At 44.4% G+C, this 22,162-nt stretch overlaps 1 protein-coding gene across 4 annotated transcripts in view; it reads right to left on the bottom strand.

The window, feature by feature from the left end:
- TAOK3 (TAO kinase 3) overlaps nt 1-22,162 on the bottom strand; it is a 162,390-nt gene that overhangs the window by 82,857 nt on the left and 57,371 nt on the right. For all 4 annotated transcript variants that reach the window (XM_075898155.2, XM_075898153.2, XM_075898154.2 and 1 more), the window contains 3 exons: nt 9,814-9,918; nt 7,674-7,884; nt 622-693 (listed from right to left, as the gene is read on the bottom strand). In XM_075898155.2, the coding sequence (XP_075754270.1) occupies nt 622-693; nt 7,674-7,793 (192 nt within the window). In that variant the 5' untranslated portion in view covers nt 7,794-7,884; nt 9,814-9,918. The remainder of the gene's footprint in view (nt 1-621; nt 694-7,673; nt 7,885-9,813; nt 9,919-22,162) is intronic.

Raw genomic sequence — 22,162 nt, 5'->3', positions numbered from 1 at the left:
TCTGGATTCTCTCTAATGTAATAAAAGGCACATTGACATTTGAAATGTCAAAGTTACTAGGTAATTCACAGGCTGGAGGCCAATACAGCTTAGTGGAAAAAAACGTTTCAAACTGCCTCTTTCTTAATAACACTCACCCCTGCTCTGTACTGCAGCTCTCCCTATCAATCTAGCTTGATAACATCTACTGAAGTAGCGAGCTTTATAAGAGAAGAGTATCCAAGAGAACAATAACTGAAGGGAGTCTGTTTTCAGGGACTGTTTCCATAAAACTGCAGAAACCATTTGCTCAGTTTCAGTCTGTAGTGCATATTAGTTGTCCTTTCTGTCCGACGTTGTAACATTGCAGTAGCTATGGCTCTGATGTGCTTCAACAGAGACATTACTGAAGTAAAACTATGGAAACGTTTCTGAATTCATCTTGACTTCACTACACCTTGCCATTCATCAGAATTCTCACACATTCATTTTCCTTATCTATGGAAGAAAGTGACTATTATACACCCAAAAGAATCTGATTTGCCAGGGCCAAAGGAAACCTCCAGCTAACCTCTTTGTACAGGTTTATATTGTTGCTGTAGAGAGAGGTCACGTGACAAAACTAGCTCAAATCCATCTTACCTCATTTGTTTGCTTCCCGCTGTAGGACATTTTCTTGACTGCCACCACTTCATTAGTGTGGGAATTTGTGGCCTGGAGCGAAGGAAAGAAAAAAATAAAGTAAGTCGAATTTTTCCCCTATGGAAACAGACGTGACTTCGTCATAAGTCCTGGCTTTCCCTTATTATCCCACATACTGGCAAGCTCTCATGCTCACACTCCCTTCTTGTAGACTCTAATTCACTTGGACCTCAGCTGCCACATGGACTCATCCACCTGTCCAATTCCAAGCAACCTACCTGCCCGCCTCTGGGAATAAAATACTGGAATACAATGCAAACCTGGTGCCCGACTCTGTGCCTGGTGAGACCTTGGCCACTGACTCTAGCTGTATCAGAAGCTGGGAAGAGCACAGCAACTTGGCAAAGCACAATGCACGCTGGCCCAGCTGACAACAGCCCTGCCCAGCAGATAGCAGGCTCCAGCTAATACCAAGAGAATGAGTCACAGCTCTCCTGTTGGACTGGCCTAACAATTTGTTCTCTTTGGACTCCTTTGGACAGCTTCCACCGCCAGCAAATTGCAGATGTGGTAGTTGTGTAACAATATGGAAGCTTTCTCCTAAAGGATAGCTAAATCTACAGGCCACCCTTTGGAAGGTTTCACTGCCCTAGACAAAGCCAGCAGCAAGTATTCCTTTGTGGTCATTGATACATGGGTATGCAACTCCTGGCATCCATCTCAATCCAACTTTCCCCAGTTGCCAATAGAACTATATTTCCTCCCCCCTCCTGGCCTTACAATCAGGAGAAACCAACATTGGCCCAATATTTATTCCTCCCTTCCAGTTTCCAGTCACATTTAACTGCTTTTGATTTAGATGTTGAGGGAGATATTATTATGTATTAGTAATGTTGTATATGACCCTAATGCTTTGGGGTGGGGGAGAAGTAGTAAGTGTAAAACATTTTAAAATTTAAAGAGCTCGGCATCAGAAGATCACCTCTATTTGGTTCCTAAATCGCAGCAATTGGAGATGAAAAATGTATTAGGTTCTTACATCACCTCTCCTTGGCCAGCAAAGGAACATAACCAATCATATAGTCGTAAATATTTGGATTAGTTTTAAAAGATTCAAGCATTGGGGCTCTTGTGAATTTCCTTGAAAGACTAATCTGCAATTCAGGATATTGCACTGTTAGGCTCATCAGAGATATTACAGGTAATGCTATGTGGCAGTTTTACTACCAAATAACCAAGGAATAATAAAGTTTCATGGACTTGAAGTAGGGGGAGTAATTTACTAAAGTGGGTCACCTATTTTAGCTAGCCTCTGTACAATCATTTTCTTAACTACCAGTGTCTGAAGACACCCCATTATGAAACTGAACTATTGGGATCAGTTCAAACAAACAACTATATGAAAACAAATGAGAGGCTTTTTTTAAAAGAACCATAAAATCCTCTAGGACAATCAGATTTTAAACAGATTCTGTTAGACTCCTAAATGTTTCCCCTATGTCATGTGAAGTATCAGCCTTCACACAAGTCTTGCAACATTTGATACCTGTGTGTGGAAGGTTGGACCACTGGGTTTATTATGAGCCTAAGGATGCATAGGTGTTGTATTGTCACCAGCCCTTTAAGTTACAGCAGGCATTGCTATGTCCAAGAGAGTGGCATTGTGAGGAGGAGCGGGGGGGACAGTTGGCCCCAGGTGCCACACAGGGGGGGGGACGCCAATTTAATCCCCCTCTGCTCCCCTGTCATCCCTTGGCTCACCTGCTCCTCCTCCGCCTGCTGCTGCCAGCTCGAGCCTCCTCCCCGACCCTCCTCCATCTCCGCCAGCGGATTAGTGCATGTGGGGGCCAGCCCAAAACTGGAGGGGGCAGGAGAAGACATAGAAGCTCCCCCCCTCCTCTCAGGGTCAGGTTCAGCCATGCACCAGATTCGAGGCCCTGCTGTGTGTACAAATTTTGCCTTTGCCCCCGGGTGCATAACTCTCTCACTACACCTCTGGTCCAAGAACCTTGGTTCCGACTTGCACCCCCCCCCTCAAAGCTAGCAACACCCTTCAGCTCTCCTGCCTTCTTGTGTCTCATTCAAAGCTTGACCCTGCAAGTTGTTAAGTGTCCTCAGCACCTAAAGGATTCATCTTGAGACCGAGAAGCTCAATATACATTGTAGGCTTGAACCTCTAAATAATGAAAGGTGACTCTGAATCTTGGATGCTTTGTATATATGTGCTGCAATATTGTACCCAGGTAGCACAGGGAAAGCTCAGGAGAACATTTCAAAAATAGCACCAATTTCCTGCCTTTTGAGAATGTAGGTCAAATGTTTAAGACTATTTCAAAGGAACAAGCAAGGCATTACACCATGCATTATGGGCTAACTGTATGTTACATTTTTTTGTTATCAATGACAGTGAATTTTCCTCGGGCCTCAGCCTGTTCACTCCATTCTCCTGCACCTCCCTTCCTCACTCACTTTCATCAGGCTAGGGTAGTGGGATTGGGATTCAAGAGGGGATTCAGGGTGCAAGCTCTGGGAAGAAGTTTGGGTGCAGGGGGACTCATGTCTGGGGCAGAAGACTGGGTATAGAAGGAGGTTCAGGGCTGGAACAGGGGTTCAGGAAGCAAGCTCTGGCTGGGTACCGTTTAACTCAAATGGCTTCCAGGTGGTGGAACAGTGGGGGTTAAGGCAGGTTTACTCCTGCCCTGGTCCGGCATCACTCCAAAAGCAGCTGGCATGTACAGCAATGGCTCCATATGCTGCCCCTCATCACAGGCACTGAGCCCACAGTTTCTGCTGGCCACAATTCCCTGTTACTGATGAAAGGGTGCTGCAGGAGTGGCATCCGCAGGCAAGAACAGCATGTGGATTCACCCTGCTCTACCTCTCACAGAGGCTGCAGGGACATGCCAGCCACTTCCAGGAGTAGCAATTCCCACAGGGATAATTACTCCAGCCATGACGGGTTAAGCATTTTAGAACTCACAAAGAATTAAATTTAAGTATAAGAGAGAAATGAAAAATATGAAATGCGCAGACCAGTCAGAAACCAAAAATAACTCACTTTGTTATTTGCATTGCCAAACTCCCTCTATCCCCTTCTCTCTGTGTGGAGATAGGGTATAGGAGTGGGGAGAGGAGGGACACTTTGACATTAGTGCCCCCTTTTCTCCCTCCCACACCCTGCACAGCAAGCAAGAGGCTCCGCGAGGGGGGGGGGGAGGGAGAAGAAGGGGGAAGCTCCAGGACAGAGGGCAGGAGCAGCATGACAGTGGTTAGAGGGGCAACTGTGTGACAGTGCTTGATAGCTTCCTGGCCAAACCTGATCTACTGATTGGTGACCACTGGTGTAGACACTGGCAAACCACAAGCACATTTTGTACGGAACACAGCTTTTAAAACCCCCTCAATTGCTTTGTCAAACAATATCCTCTACTCATGGTTGAGTGTCCAACGAGCCTAAAGTTAATTGAGGAAAATTATCTTTTTGAATGAAAGTATGAAATTGCTCTCTGTAGGTGCATTTATTCTGAAACCCGGGGACAAATGATGCCAGGAATATTTTAGCATTTATTTAGTCCACTAGGGAAAAAATACCAATAACTGTCAAAAGTAGCAGAATGAGCAAGCTCACAAAATTCATACTTCACAAGTATTCTTTTGAAATTTAGTGCCCATAGGAGGGCTAAGAAATTCAAATGCCATCATTCTCATGAAAAGAAACAGAACAATGCTTTGTCTGAATACAGTGGCGTCAGTACCAACTCAACTAAAAAGGTCAATCAAAATAAATGTGGAAAACTAGCCCAATAATTGTGCCTAACTACACACCCTGTTCCAGACAATTATCTTTTAAAACCGAATACTGCTTAGTAATGGTGCCTGTAGCGATGATGACTGTTAGAAAGCTTCAACAAAGCACTACCACCAATCTCATCATACAATACAGCTGCAAGAAAGGGCATTCACAAAGAAGACTCAGAACTCTGCAGCTATTTCTCTCCAAGATGTCGTATCTATCACCCTATACTATTGTTATGTAAATACTGTTTCATGTACTGAGAGGTCATCCCAAATTGTTTCAATGGAAAAAACAGCAGACAGTTGCTAACAGAACTATTTATGCCAGATCTCCGGTTTTGAGCCAGACAGTCTGGTATTTTCTAATTAAATAAGTTTTATTATTATCGTGAGTATCAGTACATAGTTGAGTACTGCCTGGCTAGTAGACACGCTCACTGTGTCTACCTACCAGCCAGGCAGTACGCAACCACACAGTAGAGAGCGGGGGGCTGGGGGTGGGGCCAGGGCGGGATGGAATCCCTGGGGCCGAACTTGCCCAAGTGCCATGCTGGGACGGTGTGCAGGACAGGCAGTACCCTGGGATCTGGGTGCACCAGGGCCAGCCCCGCTCCCTGCCAGCTGGTTCCCCCCGCCCCCGGCCAGCCCTGCTCCCCCCAACCTTCTCCTGGCCCAGCCCTGCTTCCTGCTGGACAGTTCCTTCTCCCCGATCTCCCCTGGCCAGCCCCACTCCCCCCGAATCCCCAATCCCCTCCCAGCCAGCCCTGCTTCCTGCTGGCCATTCCTCCCACTCCCTCCTCCTGGCCATCCTTGCTCCCTCCTGGCTGGTCCTCACCCCCATCTGAGATCAAGTGTGTCCGGTATTTTTTTGAAATCATCTGGTAATCCTAATCCCGATTTTGGGAATAGGAGAGGGGAAGAGGACAGGGGACCGGGCAAATAAGAAAAATGCAAACTACTGAGCAACAACTGTCCTTCCAATACAAAAAGTGATGGGCAAGAGGCTGCAATCCTTAAGGGGAGGTTTTGAGAAGGGAAGGAAAGCAATTGGCAAAAAAGCATAAAGGTTTATCAAATGGGGTTCCAGAAGGGCAGTTTTTAAAGGTGAATCCATGCCCTGGGTCCACAGAATCAAAGAAGTTCAAGCTAGGGAACATCAATTACACCAGCCGAGCCTCTCTCTGTCAGTGCAGGGTTATTCCCTACTCAGTATATTTCCTAGTGTTTTTGTAGATACTAGTTTTAAGCACTACAGAGGTAGTGCCGTACCACATCAGACTAGGTCCACCATAGTTCAGTATCCTGCCTCTGACAGTGCCCAGCAGTGTTCCCCCATCAGCTGTGCACTTGTATGGCCACTCGGGAAAGTTTCAAATGCCTCCCAGATGATTGGCAGAGCACCCACAGCTAGTCCCAGACCCCAAACACATTGTAGGAATGCAGCCTTTGACCAATTGCCAAAAATCTTGGGAGTGGCTCCCCATTAAAAATTATTGCCCACCCTACCTTAGAGAACTGATTCAGAGATTGGATGCTCAGCATTTTGGAACCAGTTAACGGGTCTCAAGTTGGACATCCAAAGTCTCCCATTACTTCTGAATATCTTCACATATGTTCCTTCCTAATGACAATGTCATTCAGCTGAAGCCATTTTCTGAGTGAGGTGCGATTTAGCCCATGTTTACTTGCCTTCCTGTCGGGGCTATACATACACACTCTAAATCTGTTACAACACTCTGAGGCTTAAATCAAAAAGTGTAGCTTAACTTTTTTGTTTAATTTCTCCATCTTCCTTATTTTTTAGTTCTTGCTTTTTGAAATTCTATGTTAGTGCCAAGTTTTGATATGATTACACCCACAAGGATGCTGAACTTAATTTATCATGGACACTATCCATGATAGAGATTCAGCAGTAACTACTACTTTCTGAACAAACTCTTTTTAAAATTGCTCCTCTAGACTGCCATGACATTTACTCAGTGAACGTGGATGTTTAACACTGTCCCTTAATACCGCTTCATACAGATTTTGCTATGGTTAAAAGCGCTCAGGTGGGGAATGAAGCAGGATGACATTCAAATGCTTTCAGTGTAACACCACTGCACAAGAATATGAGCAACTCAGTATCTCTAATATTAGGAGCATAGAAAAATGCCACAAAGGACCCTTAACAATACCTTTGTTTTTTGCTACTGAATCAGTGAAGATTGTAGGCCACCAGCCATGGGACCAATTTATTACTGAAAATGGATTTTACCTTTAGTTGCCTGTTGAATTCATCAGTTCCTTGAATGTGCAGATAATTTGGAAATACACAACATAAGCAAAAAAACAAATTCAAGCCACTGATGGTTATTAAAAAGCGTTTACACTTTTCACAAGGACAACGACATTAAATCCTGCTGTTTCTGATGATAAAACAGCATGAGGGATTATATTTCTTCCTGGCTAAATTTGTCCTTTATCTTCAGATACAGTACTCCCTTCTTACCGCAACCAGTTGCATATCAAATGCCATGCACTGATACTGTGAGGCTGGGCTTCTCTCCACAGACAGCTACACTTCAGCAGTGGATTAAGAGATGTATCTTGTAGGGGTGTAAAGTTAAAATTATTTGGCTATTTGATTAATCAATAAGGGCACTTTCACCTCTGAAGTGTAACAATAGCCCAGGGCTGTTGCTACATTTCAAAGGTGAAAGCGCCACAGGGAGTGGTCCTCCGCTGGCCCTGTGCTCTCGGCAGCATTTCAAAGTGGCAGTGCCTCATGGAGCCTGGGGTCATCGGAGGAGTCCCCAGCTGACCCCAGGTTCCATGCAGTGCTGCCACTTTGAAATGCCCTCTCTTCCCCGTCTGCCACCACTGCCTCTTTCTGATAGAGACAGCAAGGAGTGGAGGAAGCAACTAGTTTGTCAACGATCCGATAAGCATTTGCTACACTGACAGAGCCAGGACAATTCCTTTGCCCCCACTGTGAACGCTCATGCCGTTCAAGGCTTGGACTCCTTAGGCACATGAAAGTCCACAACTGAAGAGTCTGTGCAAGCTCAAGATGTCATCGTTGGACACGACGGACTACCAACATCAGATAATCAACTAGTCAGTCACATCCCTAGTGTCTTGTATATTTATCTCACAGGCATACTGAGAGAAACTAGTGTATGTAAGGCCTTCATCATTTTGTTCTAAATGTCACATGTATTACTAGGGTTGATAAGTATTTCTTAGGAGAAATGCAGGTGAACAAATATACTTACAAAGTAAACTGCTCCAAAACTTCCATGTCCAATTTCATGTAAACCAACAAATATTTCCTCAGGATCATCTTTATAGAACAGGTCAACTATCTCTGGGTCCTTTGGCACCCCTTTCCGCATGTTGAACAGTATTATGACCTAGTTCGCGCTTTAAATTCCCAATCAGTTTCTTCCCTCATTGACAAAGTAGTTTGCAGAGAACCCTCAGCACCTGGAAGAATAACAATGTTAATTCATCATCTAGTTTTATACACGTTTTTGTTCAAACTTATGAGATTAGAGAAAATAACTTCCAAAGCGGGTTTATCCCTTGTTTCCTTCAAGTAATTGTGTTCAATTATTAGTCAAATAGAGGTTAACAGATAACTAGGTATTATGAGCATAAAAGCCATTTATTGGATTCCAGAAGTGACTACAGGCAGTCCCCGGGTTACATGGATCCGACTTACATCGGATCCCTACTTACAAATGGGGTGAGGCAACCCCGCACTAGCTGCTTCCCCCCAGCAGACCAGGGAGACGCGAAGCTAGAGCCGCCCCCAGCAGACCAGGGAGACGTGGAGTGGCTTTTCTCAGCAGACACCTCAGCTTGAGAATAAAGGACTGAGGGAAGTGAGGTGTGGGAGAATAAAACTGAGCTCTGGAGAAATGTTTGGCTAGAGTTTCCCCTACAATATGTACCAGTTCCGACTTACATACAAATTCAACTTAAGAACAAACCTACAGTCCCTATCTTGTACGTAACCCGGGGACTGCCTGTACTGAATTTTGAAGTTATGCTAATGTCTGTCTGATGAGGGAAGTTATTTGGGAACTATATGAAACATTATGTGATAGAAGTTTCTACTAACAGTCTCAATGCAGCTCTCCTGATGTGCCAGTTTCTAAAGTATCAGACTTTGTTTTGCATCCTTTTAATAATCTCTCTTGCTTGGATATTACTCTCTTCCCACTGCTTTATTTAATTTACATATGATAATTTGAATGGATGGGATTTTCAAGAAGTGCCTAAATACACTAGTTTCCTTGGCTTTATGTAGCTCTTAAGTGACAGAGGTGTTTTTGAAAATCCCACTCTATAGAGTATGTCACCCAACAAGCTTGATCTTTATTGGAGTTCATCTTCCTTTTGTATGTACACCAAACTACAGTTAAGAACTGTACTTAATACAAGTCATAAGATGTTCATCCCAAAAAAGGTTTAATTCCTGAAAATAAAAGTCAGTAGATTGTTTCTTATTTACAAGAAGTTGTTCAAGAGGGGGAAAAAATAAAAGAAATATGAACCAGCCCATTTTATGATATTTCCACTTCTGGGTCACTGTGTGTTGATTTGAAATTGATAAACAGTAACACACCAACAAGACAAGGGGGCAGAAGAAGAGCGACAACAAGCCACTCTTGCTTGAACCATATTAGTCAATGCAAATAGCAAAAATGAATGGCTCTATATTTGACTTGTTTTGCCAAAGTGAGGAGAACAAGTCATTAGAGTTTAGGTTTTGATGTTTTTTGAAAACTCCATGTTAGAAGAGAAAATGTTCAGAAATCTGCAACATTTAAAAATGCAAACTTGGGCCTGAAATAAGAGCCAGATCCTCCAGTAAAGATTCCTTTGCTCTGGAGAAAGACATGGTCCTGCCTTTTTAAATTTACATCACCATCACCATTTTTTAATTGGAAGCTGAATTGTAGTCGTGATTGTCTGTGGCTCTGTCAACTCAGGATAGTTTTGTGTCAGTTGGGCACTGGTTTTCTGAACAAAATTCTAAGTTCTGACATCAGTGCACAAGCACAGAAGCAGATTTCTGAAAGTATACACAACACACTGTGTTGCTCTCATGGTAGACACCAGACCGTAAATGGCAGTGGAACACCTTAGAATGGGGCTGATCCTGATCAAAACACAAGAGCCATAAAATAAACTATAGTGCCCAACAATGGTAGACTTGGGAGGCTCTGGGGGTCTGAAAACTCAGGATACAATGATGGTGAAGAAAGGTTCTAATCTTGGATGGAAACATTCCACAGCATGCAGCCACAGCCAGACTCAATGCATCAGGACTCCTGACTCATAGAGCACAATGCAAGAGGGATACATCTGTCCACGACATACAGAATACACTCAGGTGAATTGTACCTGTTTAACTGTGGCACAAACCACAATCTGTGGCTCAGACACATTTCAGCAGCATTTTTGTATGTTTGCCTGTTGTCTCCCTAAGTTCTGTGCACTCTTCTTTGCCTGAAAGGAAAAAAGATATAGAGGAACACTATAAATTATTTGTACATACGCTAATATATATATATGCCAATTATCATTGGACCATGCACTCGTACAAGTAATGCCCATTACCAATGTTGTTCTTTCTCTTTTAGATGAAGAGAATTCTCTTTCCTTATGTATCCCACATTATAATGCATGAGAGAGAGAGAGAGAGAGAGAGAGATCATCAAATTTAAGGCTTTCCCTAGATCAGTCTTATATCACTCTCTTAAACTGATCCTTCTCAAATTGTTTCCCTCATATTCCTAGTTTTGACCCCACACTTCTAAATCAGCACATGAATCTGTTCCATCATCCTCCTCCTTCCATCCTCAAGCAAAATATACTATACCAGCAAAAGCACAGTTTTGCGAGTATCACTCTATGTACACCAGTGGTTTTGCCAGTACATGTATGTCCATCACAAATTGTACCTCTGACAGGCAGCAACTCTGACAAACATTTGTAAACTCATGTACTGAACCATGGCTCATTTTTGCAGCAATGTAGCGGACAAGAGGGTTTTCGCCTTGATGATGACAACGGGTGCTTTATCCTTGAAACGCGTATGTCCCACACAGGCAGAGTACCCCTACAAGAATTAAAAATGAAGAAAGTCCTTCTTTTGGAAGAGTCTCTCATTGACTGAGCTGGTGAGGCCCTGACTCTAGGGCTTTTCTCTCCTAGGATGTACAATTTTAGGGAATGTTGTAGGCATCACTGGCCAGGGTTTTCCATTTCTGTAAAAAGCCGGAATGCCACTAGGAGAAACACTGATTCTGGTGCCCAATTAAAAGACCCCATAGGCTTAAGTCAGGACTCAACCGTCAGTAGATCAAAGAACGAGTTGGCAGCAAATATTGTCATCTTCTACATAAGGATACCAGCCTAATGCCTGTCTCCCCAATTGCGCTGAACACCAACACATCTGAATGTTAACTATGAATAATTTCTCTCCCAGAGAGAAAAAAATAAAGAATGGGGGGAGACAGTGAAACGTGGGAGCCACATGGGAGCTCCTCTGCCACGGAAGAGCAAGAAAGAAATGGAGACATTGGAACACACCTAACATATGGTGGTGGGGCAAGGAGTCCATGAAATAGTGGCAGAAGATAGGGGACAAAAAGGGAGCGGAGGGATGCAAGGAGCCTCCGGTGTGTGCAGTGAGCCTGGCTGACTGAAGCCTAGTTCAGCAACAACATAGGTATTTTGTACAACACATGGAGGCCAAGAAAGACCTTCTTGATTTTTAACTCTTATAGGGGTATTCTGCCTGTGTGGGCCATATGCGTTTTAAGGATAAAGCACCTGTTGTCATCAAGGATAAAACCCTCTTGTAAGCTACACTGCCACAAAAATGAGCCATGGTACAGTACATGAGTCTACAAATGTTTGCCAGAGTAGCTGCCTGTCAAAGGTGCAATTTGTGATATACATGTACTGGCAAAATCGTTGGATTACACAGAGTGATCCTCGCAAAACTGAGCTTTTGCTGGTATAGTTTATTTTGCTTGAGAATGGAAGGAGGAGGATGGTAGAACAACCTGTAAGCGTTTGTCAATATAAGCTGCATTCACATGAGGAGTGCTTTGCTGACTGGGCCTGAATCAGAGCTAAGAACAGAAGTGAAGAATCTTGTCTCTCCATTCCCCAGAGTTAACCACTAGAGGACACTCCCTTAACAGAAATCCTCTCTCTCTCTCACTTAGCTGGTAACAAGAATTGCATCAGTATAAAGACAGATCCCTTCGTTCCTAACCTTTGAGAGTGCAATACAGTGAAACATTTGTTTAAATACAGGCAGTCCCCGGGTTACATGGATCCGACTTACATCGGATCCCTACTTACAAATGGGGTGAGGCAACCCCGCACGAGCTGCTTCCCCCCAGCAGACCAGGGAGACGCGAAGCTAGCGCCGTCCCCCCTTCACCCCCCCCAGCAGACCAGGGAGACGCGGAGCGGCTTTTCTCAGCAGACACCTCAGCTTGAGAATAAAGGACTGAGGGAAGTGAGGTGTGGGAGAATAAAACTGAGCTCTGGAGAAATGTTTGGCTAGAGTTTCCCCTACAATATGTACCAGTTCCGACTTACATACAAATTCAACTTAAGAACAAACCTACAGTCCCTATCTTGTACGTAACCCGGGGACTGCCTGTAGTCTTCATATGAACACTCCAAGAAGAAATCCCAAAAGGCTATATTTAAAAAAAAGCTTAAAAAAACCCAGTAAAAAATAGGTGCATGAAATTATTTTTCCTTTGCACCTGACTGGCCCCACCCAATGGTGTTATATTTATAGAACACCAGAAGGTATGTACAAACAATGTTTTGTATCAGGTATACTGTCCATGAACCAAGTGAGAAATCCCCTGGGTTCAGAACAATAAATATTGTGGATAATAAGTGTTTATCCAACTCTTTACTCAATTGCAGTCTTCCACTAACCAATAAATCTCTGCAGTTCAACTAAACTTGTCTTTGAAAGACTATCTGAAGCAAGAACGTAAGCACCGCTCTTAAATGTCACGACTAGGGTGATATTCTCTTGCTGCTACAGGGAGAGTGCTAGGCAAGAAGATTCAGGAGTATTATTAGCAGCCTTATTGATACTTTGGTTTGTTTTTTAACTGGAAAAGAGAAACTCAAGCTGTAAAATGTTCCCCCAAATTTATTATTGTATGTTCAGCCAGTTGAACAGTATTACCGAGGTCTTTTAAAGAACTCTGAACAGCAACTGAGTACAAACAGCACAGCATGCTTGCCCCACAGAGCATAATCTAAATCAGGGCTACTCAACTTTGCAAGCCTTGGGGATTACAGTGATACTCACAGCACATGGCAAGGGCTGCAACTTAAGTTTGGTTGCATATACAGGCAAATATATGTGCAAATAGCTTCTTTCACACTAAGGGGCATGAATACACAACACACAGGTCCCATTTAAGTCATTTCTGCTGATACTAATAAAATGCAATATTTACCTGATTTCCACCCATATGTCAGCACTTTTAATGAGCAATGACAGTGCAGGAATTTAACTACTAAAACAAATATCAACAGAAATATTGACTACTTTTTTGCTTTAGCTCCCACCCAAAGGCTGCAAACAAACGGGCCATGGGCTGCATGTGGCCTGTGTGTATTGGGTAACCTTGATCTAAGTCAGGGGTGCCCAAACTTTTTTCAAAGAGGGCCAGATTTGATGAAGTGAACATGCGTGAGGGCCGACCATTTTGCCTGACATTCTTTGAACCATTAAATTTAAATGCAAATTAACTATTTTATGCAAAGTTTATTGCAAACGGCATACTTTTCATTTCGTCACATGGATGACCAATCTAAACAGGTGTTAAATCACTCTGCCTTTCATATCTGAAGGCCAGATGAAAAAAAATCCAAGAAGCTGAAATATATGTCAGGAACATTGTAAAGTACATTACATATTATTGGTAATAAAGGTTGTCTGTCAACTTTTAAGTTCAAAAAATATTAACAGGAACATAACACCAAGTATACATGTTGTGTCCAAATATATTTATAACTGATTTAGACCAACTGACATTAACTGAGATTTTACAATGTATTCATCTCAATACATATGGATTCGTTGGGGGCTATAAAAGATAGATATTGCCAAATTACCTGTGAGGCCGTATTAAACCGGAACACGGGCCGCAATTGGCCCGCGGGCCGGACTTTGGACATGCCTGATCTAAGTGATATGGTGCAACCCAGAGGAGAAACACTGGATACGATCATAAGGTTGCATGACTACTGGGCACAGTCAGAGTTGTTAAGACAAAGGGTTTTTTTAGTGTAAGGATAGATTAAAAGTCTTATAAAAGAAAACTGAGCTGGCTGGTTCACTTCTGGTGGGCATTATGGAAGATGTCGGTCATAAAGAGGGCAGCTGAACAAGTTCACAGCATTGCCAACTGAATATTTGTCTTTTAAGTCCCATAATTAGCATAGCAAAGGACAGTTTCTGTCTAAAGGAGGAGTCTTGCCCAAGCAGCAAACAAGAGAGCAGAAAGAACTGATCCCAAGCAGCAAACAGAGAGCAGCGGGAACGTAGGTTCTGAAGCAGTAAAACATTGAAAGTGTTTTAAACCTTTGCCAAGACTTTCAAAAAGGGACTTGACGTTTTTGGCACTTTCTGCAAATCAGGCTCCTTTCAGGGTCCCAAGCTGAGCACCCAAAAAACTGACCCACTCTCTGGGGGCAGGAGCCAAGACGACAGAGGTTACCAAACTATTGGGATCTTCTGGGCACTTGACAAAAGGTACTTTTTGGAAGCTTTTTCTTTGACCATCCAGCATCACGAGAAGCATCTGTGGTGCGGTTTCTCAGACACTGCAGCACTGAGGCTACGTATGATTTTTTTAAACAGCTAATTGTATGCTTGTAAGAAATCTCAACTGATTAGATTAGTGCTCCCCAAAGCACTGGTCAAATCACTAGCTGGGGAGTAACAATGACACACTTTGATACTTTCCAATGTTTCATATTTTCATTTTTTCTAAAGAAAGACTCTGTCTGTTACGACTGAAAAAAAAAAAAAAAAATCCTGAAGATGTGGAGTGAATAGCTGATAAAGTAAGGTCTCCTACTTTGCAGAGTCTAAAACAATTGCTTTGACATATGAATTGCCTCTCTCATTTCAGATGGGTGCTTAGTTCTGGAACCAGTGAGAATAGTCTAGCTAGCTAACAATCGCAGCTCACAGCACAGAAGAAATAAAAGGACATGCTATATTATAAAAGGCTACAGTAACATATCCCAATGCAGTGGGAGCAAAAAACACAACTAGGGTTGCCAAGTGTCTAGTTTTGCACTGGACAGTCCAGTATTTTAACTTTCTGTTTGGGAAACAAATTGAGAAAATATAACTGAGAAAATATAAGTGTCCAGTATTTTCTTAATAAGATGTAATCAGGGGCGGCCTGCGGCTATAGGCGAACTCAGTCGCCGCCTAAGGCGTCGCCGCCCAGGGTGCCGATGATGACGTCACTCCACTGACAGCCCTGCAGGCGGCGCCGCCGATCATATGTTCCGCCTGGAACACAAGCTGCCGCAGCCGGCCTCGGACCGCTCCTGGATGTAATATAGATTGTGATGCAATGTCAAGTGTGCCCAGTATTTTTGTTGAAGCCATGTGGCAACTCTAACCCCAACTAAGGACATAGACAGGTACATTAAGATGAATGGGCTTTCATCTCACAGGGCACAAAAATACACAATCACGTTAGGGCGTGGGCAGTTTCCTGGTTTGCAAGTTCAGCTTTCAAACCTGTGGGAAACACTGGCCTAAACTAACTACAGAGATTGATAACTCATTGTTTTTAGTGACCGAGCCACTTCGCCTCTGAACTGGAAAATATGACCATTATGTGGCCCATGCACTGACAGGTAGTGTGTCTGCCCTCAGGCAATATTTAATAAGGGAGGGAGCAAATCCAAAAGTTATTTTTCAATTTTAGTTTGGTTTCCCAGCCACTCCAGCAGAGGTCAGCCTGTCACCATTCCTACAGCAGTATTCCAGCCTGCCTAGTGGAGAAGTCTCACCAACTGCAAATTACTCTTATTCAACTTAAGATCAGCCATTGCATCAGTTAATTGCTTGAACATAAAGTGCGAATTGCAGTATTGCCTTAAGCCATGGAAGTGATTCTGCATAATCTGATATCAGTGGGAGTTAGGCACCTGAATTCCTTTAAAGAACTGGTTCTAATCCACCTGCAGTGAGTCCATGTCACTTGCTCATTAATGTTTTCAAGGTACAGGCAGTCCCCGGGTTACGTCAATCCAACTTACGTCGGATCCCTAGTTACAAACGGGGGGGGGGGGTGCAGCTAGTGCGGGGTGCCTCCCCCACTGTCGCCGCCTCTGGCGGCGCAGGGGGCGCTTCCCCCCAGCAGACCAGGGAGACGCGGAGCTAGCGCCCCCCCCCCAGCAGACCAGGGAGATGCGGAGCGACTTTTCTCACCACGGAGGACCCGGGTCTGCTGGGGGGAACAAGACACCAGCCAAAAGGGGGCACCCCAAAGCGGAAAAATTAATTTCCTAGGGAACAGCAGGAGCAGCAGGCAGTGATACTCATTGTGTTACAGTCCCCACCTTGGGAGCAACAGCTCTTTCCCTCTTCAGCACTAGAGCTGCAAGTATCTTGTTAGCATCACGTGAAATTAACAAGTCCCTTCCAGCCTGCCAGAGATGAAGCTGAAAAATTACCCAGTGGTATGGGTGAGCAAGAATGGGGAGGAGCAGGGCAGAAGGAAAGAGGGAATGAGCCCCAACCCACGCCCTGGCTGAAGCGGAGCAGGGTAAGCCCCAAGGGGATGGGGCTGGTTGCAAAGTGGGTGAGTGGAAAATGAGGACCCACCTGTGGCTAAACTCCTGTTCCCAACACAGAATTTTTCTTTAAAATTAATCCTGTGGATAAATTCACACACACACTTCACAGGAAGGGATTTCCAATATCTGCTCAGCAGAATACAACAACAGCTTTGACTGTATCTATATTTCACTGTGCTCTCCAATGACTATTGATTACACTTAATACCCATTTCATTGAACCATCTGTAGCAAATTCTATTTGGAACAGTAATATGCATTGAATAAACTCTTTTTAGTTATAAAAAACAAAGATTCTGACTATTAAATGAATAATTGGGATCTTTCAGGTACCCCAAAAGGAAGATTTGGATATAGCATGAAACACTGAAACTTATGATCAATTTTTAATTAAAATATCAACCAAAAAAATCTTCATATCAAAACAGTATGTGTTTTTCTTAGAATAAGGAAGTTGTATGAGAATCAGGGTCTTTTCCACCTAACTCCAGTTCTCCGTTCCCCCCCCAAAAATATGTACCAGTTCCGACTTACATACAAATTCAACTTAAGAACAAACTTACAGTCCCTATCTTGTACGTAACCCGGGGACTGCCTGTATACAGCAATGATTTCCAGAAGGCAGGGGTGAGGAACCTTTCTTTGGGTCAGGGGCCACACACAAATGAGAAGAAAAAGGCACTTCCCACATTTCCCTCGCACACCAGAGCTGGGGGGAGGGCAGACTAATAGATTTTGTGTGCTCTAGCTCTGTGGTGGGATATGGGGGGATGGAGTGCCATTGTGGGCTCTCCAATGCTGGGGGGACCCCTAAGCCTCGGGAGCCAGATCTAGGCAAGCCAGGCCTGAGGTTCTCCAGCCCTGCTGTAAGGGTTACTGTTCTGTACTGATATCCAAATAGGGTTGCCAGGTGTCCGGTTTTGAACCAGACACTCCAGTATTTGAGCTTTCTGTTCAGGAAATAAATTGAGAAAATATAACTGTCCAGTATTTTCTAAATAAGATGTAATGTAGATTGTGATGTAATGTCAAGTGTGTCTGGTATTTTTGCTGAAACCATCTGGCAACCTTATATTTAAACATTTTTATAATGGTAGTCCACAATACTAGAGAGGCCCATCCAACATAGAGATAGGAAATGCTATTAAAATATCAAAATTCCTGTTGATTTTTACTATTAAGAGCGGTGCAAACCTTTTGTTAGTGCAAACTGGCACCTAATGGAACATTTCCCAAACTAAGGACTAAGCTCTCCATTTATAATCATACAGAAAAGCTGCAACAAGCAGCTGGAACAGCAGCAGATTCCACTCCGAGGGGCTGCAGGCTACCATGGCTCACCTATATCCACCGTTACGTGTATGCAATTATTTTTCTTTTGCATAAAGCATCCCATACCAAGTGTGACCAGCACACATACACCCCACCCTCCTTTGTTTATTTGATGATGAGATCAGAAATCCCAGAATCATTCCGCATCAGATGACGACAGTCCCAAACCAAGAGAGCAGTTAACCACAATTTTTAGCCAGAGCTTAAATTCCACTGCAGTCAACGTGATGTCAGCATGCCCTTAATTGCTTTGCTGAATCCAAGTCAACAACTTTTCCCTTGATTGCAGAACAGGGTTAGCACGCCCAGCTACTCCATCCAATGTTGAGGCAGTGAACTAAAGCACACGTCCTTATTAATCCACTTACATGCAGATCACTATCTAGGCTCAAAATTCCTATTATGTAGCAGAGGCAGGTAGTTTATTTTTGACAGAGCTAGCATTCTTCAAAAGTACCCAACCCACAAAGCACCAGGTACTTGCACTGTTCCATTTCAAAATCTTTCATTGAGATCCATGATAGAAACATGCAGCCATATGACTGGAATAACAGAGAAAGAGTGAAAGGGTCTCTGGAAGCTTCCTGTTTTAAAACTGATAAAGAAAAATTAAATAGAAACCGATTTACCATCTAGGAGCAGTCTGCACTGTAAATTCTGCACACTACTATTTACTAACCATCTCAATGAGTCATGAAGTCTGTCTTCTTTAATCTTAGGACATCCTCAGAGGATTACAATATATTTCCTCATTAGGAGTCAAGTATATGTAAAAATTACCGGCCTATAGCAGTGGTTGTCTGGCATTTAAGCTTAAAAAATGCCATAGCTGCCAGCAACTTCTTTTGGGAGTTGAGACTCATCCCTAGGAAAGAGAGCTGCCAACAGCATATTCAAATCTGCAGATTCAAACTCTACCAAATAAAATCCCAAGATTTAAAGTTTTTGCACTGCTCCCCTCCAGAAAAGGGGCATTACAATACTAGAAAAACAATTTCTCTTAAATATTCCTAGAAAAGAAAAACATGGAAGTTCATTAGATAAAAGCTTCATTGCTACATACAGAGCCACCGCAGTTGGGAGGATTTCTTTCCACTGAGCTTCTCAAGAACTCGGGTCAATCCTCCATTTCGTCACTCAGGTATCTTTGTTTGCCATGCAAAAAAACTATGCTGAGTTGATCATACTCAAGCATAGAAGAGCGGCTGTGAAGCCTGCCACCCATCCAAATTTACACAGAAATCCTCTTCCTTTATATACTTTTACGCACCACAATACAGGTCTTGGGATTGGCTTGGTAACTTTGTGTGAACCAATCCTTACAGAGCATGTTCTGCACATGTATTGTTCATGCATAATCTGACCTCCACCTTATCTTACATTTAGGCTTGTTTACCAATACTAAAATGTCCCTGGTGATCCCACATATTGCTTGTTATGACAAACTGACCTTTTGTTCACATTCCCCATGATGCCTACTAAGAAATGAGACAAGTTACTTATGTCAAGTTAATCCTTCAAATGCATTGGGACAGACCTATGATTCCAATGGCCAATCAAAGTGGCTGGCTACTTCCTGCAGCTCTTTGCACTGCGGGAAGGGGAAGGAGAGGCTTCACACGTTGCCCCCGCCTCCCAGCAAAATCTCTCAGTTCCCCAGTTTTTCCTGGGGTTGGGAGCAGTGCAGCACAATCTCTCAGCTCCAGGGCAATGTGTGAAGCCTCTCTCCGTCTCCTCTCCCTGAAAGACAAGAGAGCCACATACAAAGCCAGCCAGCCATCTGGGGCTGCTGGCAAGGAAGCCTGCCTGAGAGTGCTATTGGTCAGGCACCACCACACTAGAGCATGCCTCTGGCACCCCAGCTCCTCCTCCCCAACTGCCTCCCAGACTCTGCACCCCCTCCCACACTCCTTCCATAGGCCAGAATCTTCTCCAGCACTTGTAACCCATACCAGTCCCCGCACACCAATCCCCTGCCCCAGGTCACAACCCCCTCCTCTACCCAAACTCCCCCTCTGACACCACACCCTGTCCTGCACCACAGTTCCCTACCGAGCTCCCTTCTGCACCTAAACTCTGACCCAGACCCAAGAGCCCCTCCATAGAAAAGTGTGGCCCTTGACCACTTACCAAAATCTTGGAGTGTCCCACTTCCCATCAAAAATTATTTCCCACCTCTGATCTACTGTTGTGGAAGTCCATCATGTTACTTCTATTTGCTTAGCTTACTACTATTGATATACAGTACTGGCTCTTGGCATCTCAAACAGGAGAAGCGATCACTCTGACTAATCAAAGTTAAAGACCAAAAATGATGTGTTTAAATGCCAGAAAAGAACAGTTAGCTTAAAAGGAAGGAAAAGTTTTAAAAGTATAAGATCAGGGAGAGCAATGGGAACATGCTTCCAAAAGGAACAATTCAGTTGCATCACTAGAAATCTTCAAGGTCAAGATCATCAACTAGTGGAGAAACTTTAAGGCAGTGATCACCAACCAGTGGATTGGGATCTACCAGTAGATCTTGGAGCCTCTGACAGGTGATCTTGATTGGTTTGGCCAAGAGGCTATCGATACATTGCAGCATGGCAGCACCTCCCCCTCCTTCCCACTGCTGTGCACCTCCTGCCCTTTGCCTTGGAGCTTCCCCCTCTTCTGCCTGGGAGCCTCCTGCTTTTGGTCCAGATTAGGGAAGGGAGAGGAGGGCATGTTGATGTCAGGGTGCTCCTTCTTTCACCCTGTATTCTATCTCCACAGAATGGGGGCTGGGGGAGGGGGAAAGCACAACAGGGCTTGGGATGGAAGGAAGTTGTTGGCTGCTTTTGGGAGTGGTACAGGAACAGGACAGGGGTGAGCCTGCCTTAGCCCCACTGCACCACCAACCAGGAGCCACCTAAGGTAAGCAGTGCCCAGCTGGACTCAGCTCTGAACACCTGCCCCAGTCATGAACTCCCTCCTGCACCTCCAACCCCCTGGATCCAAGCTCTCTTACAGAGCCTGACCCCCCTCCTGAACCCCAACTCCCTGCCCCAGGCTCAGCTCAGAGCCCTTCACATTCCAAATCCCTTAGTCCAAGACCAGAGCCTGTGCTCCAACCCTCATCCCCTGCCTGATGAAAGGGAGGGAGAATGGGGGAGGGAGGAAGGGAGGATGGAGTTAAGCAGGGGCAGGGCCTGAAAGAAGGAGCACGAAGGAAGTGGGGCAGGGTATTTGGGTTTGAGGTAGATCTTACACTGCACTTAAAATTCAAAAAGTGACCTTGTGCTTAAAAAGGTTGATGATCCCTGCTTTAAGGATACTGAGGGTCCCGATGGAATAAAATGTATTAGTATATTAATTACTAGAGGGCGATGCGCCCTGCTTGCAAACACTGGCCAATCCCCTGTCTCTGGGGGTAAGCAGCCCTGCCTTCCTTCCCCCCCGCTGCCAGGCAAAGGCTGGGTCAACCCTAGTTTCCCCACCCCCAGCTGTCAGGCAGGGCCAAAACCGGGACAGCCCCAGCACTCCCTCCCCTCCACCAACCTGTACCTTCAGTTTGATCCTCCTGCCTCCATTCCTGCACTCTCCATCCTCCCTACACCCGCCTACCCACGCCACACTGCTTATCCCTACCCCTACCTCCTTCCTCTACCACATCCTTCCCTAGTCCCTCCCCACTGCCACATTCCCTGTACCCCTGCCTCCATTCCTATATCCCCCTCACCACACCGCAGATCCCCACATACACCCTATCCCCCTTCCTCCCTCCTACATGCACCCTGCTCCCTCCCACACATTCATTGAGCTGCATGCCCCCCTCCCTAGGAGCACCACCAGGCACGGCAGCACAGCCCTGGCCACTGCAGCAGGAGTCAAAGCCCACACCCAGCCCAACTTGTGGAACTCCTTGTCAGAGGATTTTGTGAAGACCAGGACTTTAACAAGTTTCAAAAAAGAGCTAGATAAATTCATGAAGGTTAGGTCCATCAATGGCTATTAGCTCCTGGACCTCTGGAATGGTGTCCCTCGTCTTTGTCTGGAAATGGATGACAGGACAGGGATCACATGATGATTCCTTGTTATGTTTACTCGCTCTGGAGTATTTGGCATTGGCTACTGTCAGCAGACAGGATACTGGGCTAGATGAACCTTTGGTCTGACCCAGTATTTCTGTTCTTATGATCAACATTACCACCAACTGCAGCTGTAGAAATGCAAATACCAGACAAGTGATTGTGCAGTTTTACTACAGCAAGTGTACCATCCTGCTAGGATGTGAACAGAACCAGAAGTTCACAGGTTGTTGCAGTAAGTCATTATACAGGCAACACCTCACTACAAACCCTCCCATATACAGGGGAGGGGCCATCCTCTCTATGGCTCTGACAGGGCTCTGCTCTCTAGGCCCTCAATTTTATATTAAAACCACTCAAATCAGCTGTCCAGGGTTTTTTTTTTTAAGCTATCCAATGGCTAAGCTCACAACAGATATGGAATTGAACAATTGTACATATGTCTATTATATTTCAGTCTCTTGCATTTAGGGCTCAATCCAGAAGAA

The sequence above is a fragment of the Pelodiscus sinensis genome, chromosome Z (assembly GCF_052426305.1).
Source record: "Pelodiscus sinensis isolate ZL-2025 chromosome Z, ASM5242630v1, whole genome shotgun sequence".
In the NCBI taxonomy this organism is placed as follows: Eukaryota; Metazoa; Chordata; order Testudines; family Trionychidae; genus Pelodiscus; species Pelodiscus sinensis.
This window is presented reverse-complemented; position numbering and strand designations above follow the sequence as displayed.